The sequence below is a fragment of the Taurulus bubalis genome, assembly GCF_910589615.1.
Source record: "Taurulus bubalis genome assembly, chromosome: 1".
NCBI classification, from domain to species: domain Eukaryota; kingdom Metazoa; phylum Chordata; class Actinopteri; order Perciformes; family Cottidae; genus Taurulus; species Taurulus bubalis.
In genome coordinates, this window is record NC_136589.1 from 48,181,287 (window position 1) to 48,199,811 (window position 18,525).

The following is an 18,525-nucleotide window of genomic DNA, read 5'->3' on the forward strand; positions in this document are numbered from 1 at the left end:
CAGGGCTAGGGATCAGTTGTAGGACCCGAGGTCAAGTTTGCTCCAGTCCTACAGTCAGGTTCAAAAATATTTTTCAAGACAAACTAGCAGGAGTAGGTGTGACAAATTAGCATCACACTGTAGAATGTGTAGTAAGTGTAATTACAAGATTAGAAATTATATAGATAATGACAGATAATTTCTCACCTAACAAATCATGGTCAGTGCCAATGCAGGAAGTAGAGTGTGCTTTACAGTATATAGAGGGTGTAGAGGTCAGTGACATGAATAGGCATGTCAGGCTGAGTTTCCTGCAGAAGACTGGAGTTTGTGTTCGGTTGCAGACCTGCAGTTAAGATTAGTCTTAATCTTTCCCAACCTTTGCCAGGTGTTTTCGTTGCCTAGCTGTTACCCTAGGCCTCCAGACAAAGCGTCAGTATGTGAGTGTTGGCAACCACAATTGTATTTGTCATCACCAATATCTTGCCCTACCCTTAACATGGTTGCCATGCACAGAAAATACATTGGCATTGAATGTAAAAAATACATATATTATCATTGAACGTAATCAAGGGTTTTGCAGAATTGTCCAACATGTCTAATATTGTGTCACATGAAAGATAGGACTTAGCTTTACAATCACAGGAAACCAAAGTGAAGCAACACTCTGTGATGTGTCCCCTGCTGAGGCAGATCCTATGTGCTGAAAACTGTAAAAGAAGTGAAAGGAGATGTGGACCTTTCTTTTCTCTGCTGTACTCAGGTCTCTCTTGCAACAGAGATAATGAGATCACCTGATTAAATAAAGGTTATATAATGGCTGTTGACTTCCCAATGGTACAAGCATTCTTTTCAGAAACACATCCCCATGCTTGGCCACATAATTTGTGGCAGTACAATTTCACATCCGATGTTATATGACATTGCTTTTACCTAAGGAACTAACATCTACACATGGGTGACCAATGGAAAGAAAGATCTAGACGCAGTGTGTTGGGAAGGCGGTCTTCCTCCAGGATTCCCCAGAACACAGTGTGCTGTGTGTCGTGTTGTAGCTTCTCCAGCCTGTATACTGGATGGACAAAGTCTATTCACTCAGCTGGTGTTCTTGGTGGTGGATCTCCCAAAGATGTTGACTTGGTTTGAGATCTTGTGACTGTGAAAGGCCATAGGACATTATTCACATTATATTGAAGCTTTCAATGAGCCATCATGACCTGAATGGAAACATTCCGTTCTTATTGTTTGCCAACTCTTTTATTCAGGTCTTTGCTTTAATATATGTCTGTACTGTTGGGAACACGCTTTGATTGTATATGCGGAAGCAGGGCCATAGCACAGATCTTCTGGATGGGACTCATGCATATACACTCAGTGACCAGAACATCAGACACCATTGTGAGTACAGTGTTGGCACTGATAACAGCCTCCACAGCCTGTCTCCTCCATGGCTGTGTAGTGTGCTGTGGTACAGCTGACCTTGCCAACTCCTCCACTCTACATTACCAAGAGTGATGGATGGATCAGCGTTTGTGTTCATCCCAAAGGTTTCAGGAGGATGCTTTGCATGACCGTTCCATCTCAGTGTTCCTTGAACAGTTCCTGGACATTCTTTGACATTCAACATTATTTTGTTGTCCATCATAATGAATCCAGTTTGCTACCTCTACACCTCAAACCCTACTGCTTAAATTGGTACTGAATGTTAATATTAGGTTTAGATTGTGGCGTGAACATGTGTTCAACATGGGCATAATTATTTCACATAATACATAATCACTTAGCACTTTCAACAGCCATTTAGGAGAAGGACCCTGTGTAGTCGTCTACTTTTACGCCCCATAAAGGTAGAATGAGACACATTGAGTGTTTGTGTAGTTTGTTTTATTCTGGCCAGAGTCACCTGATATCTCCAAAATGTACAGTCTTGGTAGACGTTCAGATTTCTTTAATTGTTTCACTTTGAAGAAGCTACCTTTTAACTCCGATAAACTGTCCAGTCTTAGTGAAACACACTTGGGTTGATTTTCTCTGTCATCTGCCTGCGCAACCAACAGGGAATTAGAGTTGGCTTTTGTAGCGACATATGCAAATAGAACAGAGGGTTCACTTTTGGGCTGGGATTGATCATCAGCTGAGTTTTCTTAAAGGACAAGTTGGGCCTCATTTTCATAGCTTTGGCCATCATTTCTGTCAGTTATGCTAAAGTTGTGCTCACAAACTTAATTGCAGAGATCACAGCGACAAACTCAGACGGATCAAGAAGCCTGAGAAATCAGACAGGCTGTAAATAAATAACTGTTATCCGGATTATCTAAATTACATAATTAGAGGTAAATATAAAAGTGAGTGCACCTGATATATCGGTAATAAGTGATGAAATCAAGCAGGTATTTCCCAAAGTTAGTCTTTGAAAACCAATCCTCCTTTAAAAACTGTCTTTAGCAGTGTTCCCACTTTTCGTCTAGTATTACTGATAGAAGATATGGCCTAAATGATAAAAATAGAAAAGAAGAAAAATCTGATTTAAATCAAATTTAAGTGGATCACGTGAAATGTTTTTTTCTTCCTCAAAATGTTCCCAGTTGCGGCCGCAACTTGATGGTTAGGAAAGATGTGGATTGCTGGTCTTATCAGGGCATAAACAAAAGAGAACACTTGCATAACAAGATAGACTCATACAGGACGCAGTGTGCTCTTTCCTGACAGCTGAATATTGTGCCTTTACCAATAATCTTAATATTTCACAGGGTTTAACTTCTACCTAGTGAGTAGAATTCAAAACAAATCATCTTTGACTTTTTTTTTGACAAAGAAGAAGAAAGAACCAAAAACAAGAGTGGACTATTTAAGATCTTTTTTGAGGCCGTAAAGTACAGTACCATTATCTAAGTGTAGATCATAGTAGTAAGACATTCCAGCATTACGATGACAATCTTTTCAATTCAATGCTGAAAAAGAATCTCCTGCAAGGCTGGTCTCCATGCTGCCAGCGTTGCTGTTTTTAGACTGAGCAGAGTGGATGGACAAAAGTGAAAGACACAGGAAGAAAACTTGGCTTTCTTCACAACAAAGGACTCGGAGCAGATGGACACATTTTCTGTGAACAGACGAGCTAATGGACGGCCTGAACAAACACTCTGCCTGCAGGCTGTGCAGGGGCAGGACATCTGCTGGACATTGTGTAATATTACTGTACAATTTTTCTCTCTATGCTCTATATGTGCCCACAGGTGTAATAGAAAATGGTTGCTTGTGTGCTTCTTTCTGCTTATTTACAGGCAAACATAGGACACTGTGCAGTTATGGTTTTGTCATTGTCCGTGTGAGTGTATATGAGTATGAGCATATGGAGTGTGAGAGGGAGGAAACACAAAATACTAATTATCTGTTAACTTCATCAGTTTAAATAAAATTGCTGACATCTCCTATACATATAAAGTGTATTTTTACTGGCTTATCAGTTGTTCGACAAGTGTTTTAGTTTTTCATTGGATTTCAACTTTTTTTCAGAAAGTACACCATCAGTCCATTGCCCAGCAATTGTGAGGCAATCCAAACAGTTTGACCCAATGAGGTTTTATTTTCCCATGTGCACTCCGATGTGATGGTGGATCTTGACGACGACGGGTGAGATAATAGTTGACTGCTTTACAGGGTCTTGTGAGCCGGGCAAAGAGGGCACTGAGAATGGGATGACTAAATGACCCCGTGGCGTCTCCCCTAGTCTCCACAATGACCAGCACACAACGCTATTGGAGGTTCTCCATGTTTTTATTGAACGCCACCTCCCAACTGCCTGTGTCTCCGGCTCTCACTCTGCCGGTCACCACGACTGTGGCTCGACCTCTCCCGCCAGCTAGGCCTCTTCCCGGCACTGTTCCCTGAGCCACTTCCCACACCTCCCTCTGCAGCCGAGCCCAACCACTCCCCCGCCACCACAATAATATTTTCAAACTGATCAAAATCTCAAAACGATGTGGTGCTTTTGTCGTATATTTGATCTGATATTAAAAAAAAGTAACATGCACCTTATTTCCCAGGTACCTTTCTTAAGCCTATTCCAAAGTGTACTGTATGTAGGTTATTTTAATGTACAAACGCAGGTCCCTCTTGCTGTGAGATGACGGTGCTAGGCATGATGCTAGGCATGATGCTAGGCATGATGCTAGGCATGATGCTAGGCATGAAATTATAGCAGTTGTCTCACAGGTTTCCATTGACACATGCAGAAACAGAAGACTCATTCTCACCCTCTGGAAATAATGTTTGGTGAGGCCTGGGCAGAGAGAGAAGCGTGACGCGGTCCCGAAGCCAGTTTATAAACAAGTCTTCTGCCATCCTTTGAATTTGTCGGGCAGTTTAGTCATCTGCCCTCACCGACAGAAGATCCTGAATCGTGTCGTCTTTCATTGGCGAGAAAACTAACAAAGGAAGTATAGTTGTTTTAATAAAAAATAAAGTCCCCACTGAAAGCTACCAAACTACAGAACGTTCAAGTGCTCATTTACAGAACTCCTCATTATATGTGAAAAACATTGCGTCTCCAACGCATGACATCCATCCTCTGGGCTTCCTGTAATAATGGGATCAGTGGTCCAAAAGAAGTCCTTCATTTCAACTGCAGCACCACCTGCAAGACACAAATACATATCAATCCATAGCATTTCATTTGACTGACGATGTGCAAAAATCAGTGACAACATGGATATCCGTTAAATTATCTGCAGGTGGTTTATAGTTTGGTAAAACGCTGCAAAAGTTGACCCCCGTTTTACTAAACAATGTAGAGTTATTGCAGCTTTAAAAAGAAGATTATGAGTTATCCTGTATTTTTCTTACTGCCAATGAATCACATCAAAGACCAAAACATGTACTCAGTACTTTCTGACTTTAGTGTGTGGCTCTCAGCACAAAGCATTATTGTATGTATTATTATTATTACTATTATTATTATTAAGCAATAATACAAATAAAAATCATACCCTGATTTGAATTCAGAGTGTGTGTGTGTGTGTCACATAATCTTTTAAAGGGAGGAAAACAGAGCTATAATGATGTAATATAAAGTATACTGTATCCTGCATGCTGACAGTCATAATGAAGCTAAACAGGAACACTGCCGCCACCCAGTGGTGATTCTGGTGATGCTATAATCCCCATGAGGGAAACAGCTAAACATGTAGATGTAACATTTAAAACAAGAAAGAAAGAACACAAATATATATTTAAAAAAAAACTCCTACAAAACAGCAATTGGACTTTCTTTTTAGCAATTTTTTAAACATTTTATAGAGGGACATTGCTTTGTTAGGTGGGAAAAGGCATTCCATAATTTGGTTCCCCTAAATATAATAGAAAACTGACCTCTGCTAGCCAGTAATTTAGGAGGATGAAGATGTGAAGATTGACGAGTTGTGAGTAGGAGTAAATCTGTGAATTGACTTTGAAGTAGGTCTTGAAATGATCAGGAATATTTCCTTCACCTTGAACCTTGACCTTAGTCCAACTAAAGATTATCATAGACTGATGTTTGGTTTGAAAATAAATAATCAGAGTGGGACCTCACCATTTTTAGCTACACATCAAAGTGTTTCCTGTCTTTGAGGAGTACTGCAGTGTGCAGCGTCGACAGAGAACTCTGGGTTCTGATGAGTCTGATCAATCAATGCTGTCACTGTCACTGGCAACACCATCATGTCACATGGGGGCAATGGCAAGGAAGTGTCCTCCCTGAATGAATGCTCGGAATTTTGTATTTAGCACCTTTAACCAACCAAAACGAAATTGTGTGTGTGTGTGTGTGTGTAATAATGAAGTGACTAACTATGTAGACTGTAATAATGAAGTGACTATGTAGACTGTAATAATGAAGTGACTATGTAGACTGTAATAATGAAGTGACTAACTATGTAGACTGTAATAATGAAGTGACTAACTATGTAGACTGTAATAATGAAGTGACTATGTAGACTGTAATAATGAAGTGACTAACTATGTAGACTGTAATAATGAAGTGACTATGTAGACTGTAATAATGAAGTGACTATGTAGACTGCAATGATGTAGTGACTATGTAGACTGTAATAATGAAGTGACTATGTAGACTGTAATGATGTAGTGACTATGTAGACTGTAATAATGAAGTGACTAACTATGTAGACTGTAATGATGAAGTGACTATGTAGACTGTAATAATGAAGTGACTAACTATGTAGACTGTAATAATGAAGTGACTATGTAGACTGTAATAATGAAGTGACTAACTATGTAGACTGTAATAATGAAGTGACTATGTAGACTGTAGTAATGAAGTGACTATGTAGACTGTAGTAATGAAGTGACTATGTAGACTGTAATGATGAAGTGAATATGTAGACTGTAGTAATGAAGTGACTATGTAGACTGTAATAATGAAGTGACTATGTAGACTGTAATGATGAAGTGACTATGTAGACTGTAATAATGAAGTGACTAACTATGTAGACTGTAATAATGAAGTGACTATGTAGACTGTAATAATGAAGTGACTAACTATGTAGACTGTAATAATGAAGTGACTATGTAGACTGTAATAATGAAGTGACTATGTAGACTGTAGTAATGAAGTGACTATGTAGACTGTAGTAATGAAGTGACTATGTAGACTGTAATGATGAAGTGACTATGTAGACTGTAATAATGAAGTGACTATGTAGACTGTAATGATGAAGTGACTATGTAGACTGTAATGATGAAGTGACTATGTAGACTGTAATAATGAAGTGACTATGTAGACTGTAATGATGAAGTGACTATGTACACTGTAATAATGAAGTGACTATGTAGACTGTAATAATGAAGTAACTAACTATGTAGACTGTAGTAATGAAGTGACTATGTAGACTGTAATGATGAAGTGACTATGTAGACTGTAACAATGAAGTGACTATGTAGACTGTAATGATGCAGTGACTATGTAGACTGTAATAATGAAGTGACTATGTAGACTGTAATAATGAAGTGACTATGTAGACTGTAATAATGAAGTGACTAACTATGTAGACTGTAATAATGAAGTGACTATGTAGACTGTAGTAATGAAGTGACTATGTAGACTGTAATAATGAAGTGACTATGTAGACTGTAATAATGAAGTGACTAACTATGTAGACTGTAATAATGAAGTGACTAACTATGTAGACTGTAATAATGAAGTGACTATGTAGACTGTAATGATGAAGTGAATATGTAGACTGTAGTAATGAAGTGACTATATAGACTGTAATAATGAAGTGACTATGTAGACTGTAATGATGAAGTGACTATGTAGACTGTAATAATGAAGTGACTAACTATGTAGGCTGTAATAATGAAGTGACTATGTAGACTGTAATAATGAAGTGACTAACTATGTAGACTGTAATAATGAAGTGACTATGTAGACTGTAATAATGAAGTGACTATGTAGACTGTAATGATGAAGTGACTATGTAGACTGTAATAATGAAGTAACTAACTATGTAGACTGTAATAATGAAGTGACTATGTAGACTGTAATAATGAAGTGACTAACTATGTAGACTGTAGTAATGAAGTGACTATGTAGACTGTAATAATGAAGCGACTAACTATGTAGACTGTAATAATGAAGTGACTATGTAGACTGTAATAATGAAGTGACTAACTATGTAGACTGTAATGATGAAGTGACTATGTAGACTGTAATAATGAAGTGACTAACTATGTAGACTGTAATAATGAAGTGACTAACTATGTAGACTGTAATGATGAAGTGACTATGTAGACTGTAATAATGAAGTGACTATGTAGACTGTAATAATGAAGTTACTAACTATGTAGACTGTAATAATGAAGTGACTATGTAGACTGTAATGATGAAGTGACTATGTAGACTGTAGTAATGAAGTGACTATGTAGACTGTAATAATGAAGTGACTAACTATGTAGACTGTAATAATGAAGTGACTATGTAGACTGTAATAATGAAGTGACTAACTATGTAGACTGTAATGATGAAGTGACTATGTAGACTGTAATGATGAAGTGACTATGTAGACTGTAGTAATGAAGTGACTATGTAGACTGTAATAATGAAGTGACTATGTAGACTGTAATAATGAAGTGACTAACTATGTAGACTGTAATAATGAAGTGACTAACTATGTATACTGTAATGATGAAGTGACTATGTAGACTAATAATGAAGTGACTATGTAGACTGTAATAATGAAGTGACTAACTATGTAGACTGTAATAATGAAGTGACTATGTAGACTGTAATAATGAAGTGACTAACTATGTAGACTGTAATAATGAAGTGACTATGTAGACTGTAATGATGAAGTGACTATGTAGACTGTAATAATGAAGTGACTAACTATGTAGACTGTAATAATGAAGTGACTATGTAGACTGTAATAATGAAGTGACTATGTAGACTGTAATGATGAAGTGACTATGTAGACTGTAATAATGAAGTAACTAACTATGTAGACTGTAATAATGAAGTGACTATGTAGACTGTAATGATGAAGTGACTATGTAGACTGTAATAGTGAAGTGACTATGTAGACTGTAATAATGAAGTGACTAACTATGTAGACTGTAATGATGAAGTGACTATGTAGACTGTAATAATGAAGTGACTATGTAGACTGTAATAATGAAGTGACTAAGTATGTAGACTGTAATAATGAAGTGACTATGTAGACTGTAATGATGAAGTGACTATGTAGACTGTAGTAATGAAGTGACTATGTAGACTGTAATAATGAAGTGACTAACTATGTAGACTGTAATAATGAAGTGACTATGTAGACTGTAATAATGAAGTGACTAACTATGTAGACTGTAATGATGAAGTGACTATGTAGACTGTAATGATGAAGTGACTATGTAGACTGTAGTAATGAAGTGACTATGTAGACTGTAATAATGAAGTGACTAACTATGTAGACTGTAATAATGAAGTGACTATGTAGACTGTAATAATGAAGTGACTAACTATGTAGACTGTAATAATGAAGTGACTATGTAGACTGTAATAATGAAGTGACTATGTAGACTGTAATAATGAAGTGACTAACTATGTAGACTGTAATAATGAAGTGACTAACTATGTAGACTGTAATGATGAAGTGACTATGTAGACTGTAATGATGAAGTGACTATGTAGACTGTAGTAATGAAGTGACTATGTAGACTGTAATAATGAAGTGACTAACTATGTAGACTGTAATAATGAAGTGACTATGTAGACTGTAATAATGAAGTGACTAACTATGTAGACTGTAATAATGAAGTGACTATGTAGACTGTAATAATGAAGTGACTATGTAGACTGTAATAATGAAGTGACTAACTATGTAGACTGTAATAATGAAGTGACTAACTATGTAGACTGTAATAATGAAGTGACTATGTAGACTGTAATAATGAAGTGACTAACTATGTAGACTGTAATAATGAAGTGACTATGTAGACTGTAATAATGAAGTGACTATGTACACTGTAATGATGTAGTGACTATGTAGACTGTAATAATGAAGTGACTATGTAGACTGTAATGATGTAGTGACTATGTAGACTGTAATAATGAAGTGACTATGTAGACTGTAATAATGAAGTGACTAACTATGTAGACTGTAATAATGAAGTGACTATGTAGACTGTAATAATGAAGTGACTAACTATGTAGACTGTAATAATGAAGTGACTATGTAGACTGTAGTAATGAAGTGACTATGTAGACAAAGTAATGAAGTGACTATGTAGACTGTAATGATGAAGTGAATATGTAGACTGTAGTAATGAAGTGACTATGTAGACTGTAATAATGAAGTGACTATGTAGACTGTAATGATGAAGTGACTATGTAGACTGTAATAATGAAGTGACTAACTATGTAGACTGTAATAATGAAGTGACTATGTAGACTGTAATAATGAAGTGACTAACTATGTAGACTGTAATAATGAAGTGACTAACTATGTAGACTGTAATAATGAAGTGACTATGTAGACTGTAGTAATGAAGTGACTATGTAGACTGTAGTGATGAAGTGACTATGTAGACTGTAATAATGAAGTGACTATGTAGACTGTAATGATGAAGTGACTATGTAGACTGTAATGATGAAGTGACTATGTAGACTGTAATAATGAAGTGACTATGTAGACTGTAATGATGAAGTGACTATGTAGACTGTAATGATGAAGTGACTATGTACACTGTAATAATGAAGTGACTATGTAGACTGTAATAATGAAGTGACTATGTAGACTGTAATAATGAAGTAACTAACTATGTAGACTGTAGTAATGAAGTGACTATGTAGACTGTAATGATGAAGTGACTATGTAGACTGTAAAAATGAAGTGACTATGTAGACTGTAATGATGCAGTGACTATGTAGACTGTAATAATGAAGTGACTATGTAGACTGTAGTAATGAAGTGACTATGTAGACTGTAATAATGAAGTGACTAACTATGTAGACTGTAATAATGAAGTGACTAACTATGTAGACTGTAATAATGAAGTGACTATGTAGACTGTAATGATGAAGTGAATATGTAGACTGTAGTAATGAAGTGACTATATAGACTGTAATAATGAAGTGACTATGTAGACTGTAATGATGAAGTGACTATGTAGACTGTAATAATGAAGTGACTAACTATGAAGGCTGTAATAATGAAGTGACTATGTAGACTGTAATAATGAAGTGACTAACTATGTAGACTGTAATAATGAAGTGACTATGTAGACTGTAATAATGAAGTGACTATGTAGACTGTAATGATGAAGTGACTATGTAGACTGTAATAATGAAGTAACTAACTATGTAGACTGTAATAATGAAGTGACTATGTAGACTGTAATAATGAAGTGACTATGTAGACTGTAATGATGAAGTGACTATGTAGACTGTAATAATGAAGTGACTAACTATGTAGGCTGTAATAATGAAGTGACTATGTAGACTGTAATAATGAAGTGACTAACTATGTAGACTGTAATAATGAAGTGACTATGTAGACTGTAATGATGAAGTGACTATGTAGACTGTAATAATGAAGTGACTAACTATGTAGGCTGTAATAATGAAGTGACTATGTAGACTGTAATAATGAAGTGACTAACTATGTAGACTGTAATAATGAAGTGACTATGTAGACTGTAATAATGAAGTGACTATGTAGACTGTAATGATGAAGTGACTATGTAGACTGTAATAATGAAGTAACTAACTATGTAGACTGTAGTAATGAAGTGACTATGTAGACTGTAATAATGAAGTGACTAACTATGTAGACTGTAATAAAGAAGTGACTATGTAGACTGTAATAATGAAGCGACTAACTATGTAGACTGTAATAATGAAGTGACTATGTAGACTGTAATAATGAAGTGACTAACTATGTAGACTGTAATAATGAAGTGACTATGTAGACTGTAGTAATGAAGTGACTATGTAGACTGTAATAATGAAGTGACTATGTAGACTGTAATAATGAAGTGACTAACTATGTAGACTGTAATAATGAAGTGACTATGTAGACTGTAATGATGAAGTGAATATGTAGACTGTAGTAATGAAGTGACTATATAGACTGTAATAATGAAGTGACTATGTAGACTGTAATGATGAAGTGACTATGTAGACTGTAATAATGAAGTGACTAACTATGTAGGCTGTAATAATGAAGTGACTATGTAGACTGTAATAATGAAGTGACTAACTATGTAGACTGTAATAATGAAGTGACTATGTAGACTGTAATGATGAAGTGACTATGTAGACTGTAATAATGAAGTGACTAACTATGTAGGCTGTAATAATGAAGTGACTATGTAGACTGTAATAATGAAGTGACTAACTATGTAGACTGTAATAATGAAGTGACTATGTAGACTGTAATAATGAAGTGACTATGTAGACTGTAATGATGAAGTGACTATGTAGACTGTAGTAATGAAGTGACTATGTAGACTGTAATAATGAAGTGACTATGTAGACTGTAATAATGAAGTGACTAACTATGTAGACTGTAATAAAGAAGTGACTATGTAGACTGTAATAATGAAGCGACTAACTATGTAGACTGTAATAATGAAGTGACTATGTAGACTGTAATAATGAAGTGACTAACTATGTAGACTGTAATAATGAAGTGACTATGTAGACTGTAGTAATGAAGTGACTATGTAGACTGTAATAATGAAGTGACTATGTAGACTGTAATAATGAAGTGACTAACTATGTAGACTGTAATAATGAAGTGACTATGTAGACTGTAATGATGAAGTGAATATGTAGACTGTAGTAATGAAGTGACTATATAGACTGTAATAATGAAGTGACTATGTAGACTGTAATGATGAAGTGACTATGTAGACTGTAATAATGAAGTGACTAACTATGTAGGCTGTAATAATGAAGTGACTATGTAGACTGTAATAATGAAGTGACTAACTATGTAGACTGTAATAATGAAGTGACTATGTAGACTGTAATAATGAAGTGACTATGTAGACTGTAATGATGAAGTGACTATGTAGACTGCAATAATGAAGTAACTAACTATGTAGACTGTAATAATGAAGTGACTATGTAGACTGTAATAATGAAGTGACTATGTAGACTGTAATAATGAAGTGACTAACTATGTAGACTGTAGTAATGAAGTGACTATGTAGACTGTAATAATGAAGCGACTAACTATGTAGACTGTAATAATGAAGTGACTATGTAGACTGTAATAATGAAGTGACTAACTATGTAGACTGTAATGATGAAGTGACTATGTAGACTGTAATAATGAAGTGACTATGTAGACTGTAATAATGAAGTGACTAACTATGTAGACTGTAATGATGAAGTGACTATGTAGACTGTAATAATGAAGTGACTATGTAGACTGTAATAATGAAGTGACTAACTATATAGACTGTAATAATGAAGTGACTATGTAGACTGTAATGATGAAGTGACTATGTAGACTGTAGTAATGAAGTGACTATGTAGACTGTAATAATGAAGTGACTAACTATGTAGACTGTAATAATGAAGTGACTATGTAGACTGTAATAATGAAGTGACTAACTATGTAGACTGTAATGATGAAGTGACTATGTAGACTGTAATGATGAAGTGACTATGTAGACTGTAGTAATGAAGTGACTATGTAGACTGTAATAATGAAGTGACTATGTAGACTGTAATAATGAAGTGACTAACTATGTAGACTGTAATAATGAAGTGACTAACTATGTATACTGTAATGATGAAGTGACTATGTAGACTAATAATGAAGTGACTATGTAGACTGTAATAATGAAGTGACTAACTATGTATACTGTAATAATGAAGTGACTAACTATGTATACTGTAATGATGAAGTGACCATGTAGACTAATAATGAAGTGACTATGTAGACTGTAATAATGAAGTGACTAACTATGTAGACTGTAATAATGAAGTGACTATGTAGACTGTAATAATGAAGTGACTATGTAGACTGTAATGATGAAGTGACTATGTAGACTGTAATAATGAAGTAACTAACTATGTAGACTGTAATAATGAAGTGACTATGTAGACTGTAATGATGAAGTGACTATGTAGACTGTAATAATGAAGTGACTATGTAGACTGTAATAATGAAGTGACTAACTATGTAGACTGTAATGATGAAGTGACTATGTAGACTGTAATAATGAAGTGACTATGTAGACTGTAATAATGAAGTGACTAACTATGTAGACTGTAATAATGAAGTGACTATGTAGACTGTAATGATGAAGTGACTATGTAGACTGTAGTAATGAAGTGACTATGTAGACTGTAGTAATGAAGTGACTAACTATGTAGACTGTAATAATGAAGTGACTAACTATGTATACTGTAATGATGAAGTGACTATGTAGACTAATAATGAAGTGACTATGTAGACTGTAATAATGAAGTGACTAACTATGTAGACTGTAATAATGAAGTGACTAACTATGTATACTGTAATGATGAAGTGACCATGTAGACTAATAATGAAGTGACTATGTAGACTGTAATAATGAAGTGACTAACTATGTAGACTGTAATAATGAAGTGACTATGTAGACTGTAATGATGAAGTGACTATGTAGACTGTAATAATGAAGTGACTATGTAGACTGTAATAATGAAGTGACTAACTATGTAGACTGTAATGATGAAGTGACTATGTAGACTGTAATAATGAAGTGACTATGTAGACTGTAATAATGAAGTGACTAACTATGTAGACTGTAATAATGAAGTGACTATGTAGACTGTAATGATGAAGAGACTATGTAGACTGTAATAATGAAGTGACTATGTAGACTGTAATAATGAAGTGACTAACTATGTAGACTGTAATGATGAAGTGACTATGTAGACTGTAATAATGAAGTGACTATGTAGACTGTAATGATGAAGTGACTATGTAGACTGTAATAATGAAGTAACTAACTATGTAGACTGTAATAATGAAGTGACTATGTAGACTGTAATGATGAAGTGACTATGTAGACTGTAATAATGAAGTGACTATGTAGACTGTAATAATGAAGTGACTAACTATGTAGACTGTAATGATGAAGTGACTATGTAGACTGTAATAATGAAGTGACTATGTAGACTGTAATAATGAAGTGACTAACTATGTAGACTGTAATAATGAAGTGACTATGTAGACTGTAATGATGAAGTGACTATGTAGACTGTAGTAATGAAGTGACTATGTAGACTGTAATAATGAAGTGACTAACTATGTAGACTGTAATAATGAAGTGACTATGTAGACTGTAATAATGAAGTGACTAACTATGTAGACTGTAATGATGAAGTGACTATGTAGACTGTAATGATGAAGTGACTATGTAGACTGTAGTAATGAAGTGACTATGTAGACTGTAATAATGAAGTGACTATGTAGACTGTAATAATGAAGTGACTAACTATGTAGACTGTAATAATGAAGTGACTAACTATGTATACTGTAATGATAAAGTGACTATGTAGACTAATAATGAAGTGACTATGTAGACTGTAATAATGAAGTGACTAACTATGTAGACTGTAATAATGAAGTGACTAACTATGTATACTGTAATGATGAAGTGACCATGTAGACTAATAATGAAGTGACTATGTAGACTGTAATAATGAAGTGACTACGTAGACTGTAATAATGAAGTGACTACGTAGACTGTAATAATGAAGTGACTATGTAGACTGTAATAATGAAGTGACTACGTAGACTGTAGTAATGAAGTGACTATGTAGACTGTAATAATGAAGTGACTATGTAGACTGTAGTAATGAAGTGACTATGTAGACTGTAATAATGAAGTGACTACGTAGACTGTAGTAATGAAGTGACTATGTAGACTGTAATAATGAAGTGACTACGTAGACTGTAATAATGAAGTGACTATGTAGACTGTAATAATGAAGTGACTACGTAGACTGTAATGCAAACAGTTCAGTTTGTCAGGTGCAACATTGATTGACAGTGTTGGTCAGTTTGTCTGCTTGCCAATCACATTTGGTGCAACACAAATTATTGAAGTGAGATGAACAGACTAAAAACTTTATTTTCTTAGATACAATATGTTGACAAAGTTTTTCTTTTGGGACAATTTGCGGTGGACAAAAGGGAATAAATCGCAATACTTAATATATTGGAAAACTCAATATATCGCAGTATCGTGATAGTATCGAATCGGGACTTAAGTATCGTGATAAAATCGAATCGTGGGACCGCTGTGTGTGTGTGTGTGTGTGTGTGTGTGTGTGTGTGTGTGTGTGTGTGTGTGTGTGTGTGTGTGTATACCTTATTAGCAGCCTCTAGTGAACTGATCAGTGTGTTTAACTCCTCTCTGTTCATCTCCATGGTGACAGACTGGAGGGCTCTGTTCTCCCTCACATCCAGACTGAGACTGAGCAGAGGAGTGTGGAGAGATGAGATCTTATCACTGGACAGAGCCAACTGGAGGGAGAGGACAGGAGACAGGAAGAGGAAATAGAAAAGGTGACATTAATACAGAGTGCTGCAGGAGCAGCCTGTGAAGTGTGGAGAATGTATTCCACAATGCCTGTGCTTCAAGTATGACGCGTCTTCCCAAGGCTGCTGTCATAACGTGGTGGATAGCCACAAATGATTTAACCATGCAGTCAACTGAATGCTGAATTCAGCTATTTGACCAATCAGTGATGCAACCTGCACACATTGTTTAATTGTTTCTGTGAAACTGAATACCAAACTTATTAACGTTTGAAAAAGGTCAGTGTCTCAAACTGAATGTGGCAATAATACATTTACATTAATGTGAATAATTATTGTTCAAAAATGTTTTGGCGACCCATTGATCTTACATCTATTGCTCACCGTCACTGACTTTGAAATATAATGCCAGTTTAATTAAAGTGTTTATATTTGGAACAAATTAGAAATAATGATTTAAGCATTCAGTCACCTTAAGCTGCCAGTCAAAGTCCTGCAGAGTGGTCGAGGAGATGGAGTTGGTTCTGTCCAGCAAAGCGTCACGGATCTCTTCCCGTCTAGCTCTCAACACATCCAGCACTGATTTAGCATGGCTGCTGCCCACATCTGCCAACCCTGCCAGCACCTGTCCATAATCAGCACAGAATATTACTGCTACAGGCTCTTCTCGCAGCAGCCATGTTGACATGTCATTAGGCTCGTTCCAGATGAGCTGCTTCCCCCTTGGAAGGTGGACGACAACAGCGGCAGCAGCAGGAGGAGGGGGTGGGGTGATGGAAAAAAAACTGCGGTCAAGTTGGACAGTTTTCAGCTGCCTTCAATGGAACAGGAAGTCAAAGAAACAGTTACTTCCTGTTAAATCTGATCTGCTACTTGTAGTTTACAAACCTCTTTCTGATGAATTCATGTGTTTAAAAATATTATGTGGAAATGTGTGTGTATCTGCATTGTATGATAACCTTTGCTCTTTTTATGTCTGTAAAACCCTTTGATGTTTGTTTTGATATGTGTTGTATAGATAAGTTTTATTATTATCAATCACACGAGATATTAAACCTTCGTTGCACAACATGAGACTAATAGCCAACAATCTAGCGTGAAGTATTACAATTACACCGAAAAATGTAGGATTTTCTATGAAACGTGGTGTTTGTTGTCAAATCTAAGAGCCAATCAGCTCTATGATCCGGCGACAGCCAGATGTTTCCCATCATGCATTGAGTCACGCAGTTGGTGGAGTGCAACTATGGCGCCTGGCTTTAAAAACCACGGCCGCGTGGTTATTGCCAGTGATCAATTCTGCGTAGGACTGGCTCATCTCAAACAATCCTATTGCTGCGTAAATACAGGTGTAAATAGCTGTGACATTAACTACAACTGAACCATAATCCATTGTATCACTTACACCTGAGTTTACCTGCTGTGACATGCCAAGTGGCTGCTGGGAACTGGTTCTATCGACCAGCACAGCCACTATCCTTCTTCCCAGCTGCAGTCGGGTTCATCAACAAAGCCCAGGACCCCCACTGACTCTGACTCTCACATCCCCAGGACTATTTCAAACACTCTTCCTTTCTTATACACTTGCACCTTTTATGTTAAAATATATACTTGTTTACCATATGTATCTATTATTGCACTATGTTTATTGTTATGCACCTTTCACAGAGTCAAATTCCTCGTATGATCAACGAACTTGGCAAATAAACAATTCTGAATACAGAGAGATGTGACATAACACTGCATTTAAAACCTACATTCAATAATAAAGTCTGGGTAATAACCTTACATAATGCAATGATTAAAGGCAGCCCTCTTTACTTTGCTTAAACAGTCCACCATGTCCTGTAGCTCTCTCACCTCTTCATCAGAGCTGTTGTTCCCCACTGCCAGGCGGAAGAGGGCTGTCAGGGAGCTGAGCAGCTCCAGCCAGTCCTCCGGGCTCCAGGGGGCGCTGTAGTCCCCTCTGCAAGGAGGCTCCCGCCCACACAGGCCATCCACCACCTTGTGACAGAGCTGCACAGCAGACAACACTGTGAGGATTGGACTTTGGTATTCGGTAGAGAGGACAAAGATAGTCCCTGGGTGTTTTCATTTCATCCATTTTTTTGCAGTTATTATATAAACTTTGTGCAAAAAATATCATTTAAACCGTGGGCTACGAAGTGGACCCCCACCTGTCCTCCATGTGGCTACATGGCTTTGGCTGTGATGTAAAACGGGCATGCATGGCACACCACTGGACACGTTTGTCAGAGGGCAACATTAAACACAACATAAGCGCACACATATTCATTGGCATTCACCCATGTGCACCAGCATTTGTGAAACACTGTATTGTGAGTGGCCTCAGAGGTCAGGAGCGGACCAATCAGAGCTCAGACTGCGAACACTTCTTAAGTATACAGATTCTTGATTATGAACAACATATTAAAGCAAAAGACAAAGGAATATGATGGACATTAGTTTGAATTAACAAAGTTCAATTCTATATTTTATCTCATCACTTAGT

The 18,525-nt window shown here is 36.2% G+C and overlaps 1 protein-coding gene across 1 annotated transcript in view; it reads right to left on the bottom strand.

The window, feature by feature from the left end:
- Positions 1–3,594: 3,594 nt before the first annotated feature.
- Positions 3,595–18,525, bottom strand: part of commd8 (COMM domain containing 8) — a 17,041-nt gene continuing 2,110 nt past the window's right edge. Inside the window, exons 2-5 of the mRNA XM_079230497.1 lie at positions 17,874–18,029; positions 16,486–16,638; positions 15,843–15,998; positions 3,595–4,612 (exon numbers count right to left, since the gene is read on the bottom strand). Coding sequence (XP_079086623.1) covers positions 4,592–4,612; positions 15,843–15,998; positions 16,486–16,638; positions 17,874–18,029 — 486 coding nt within the window. The 3' untranslated portion in view covers positions 3,595–4,591. The remainder of the gene's footprint in view (positions 4,613–15,842; positions 15,999–16,485; positions 16,639–17,873; positions 18,030–18,525) is intronic.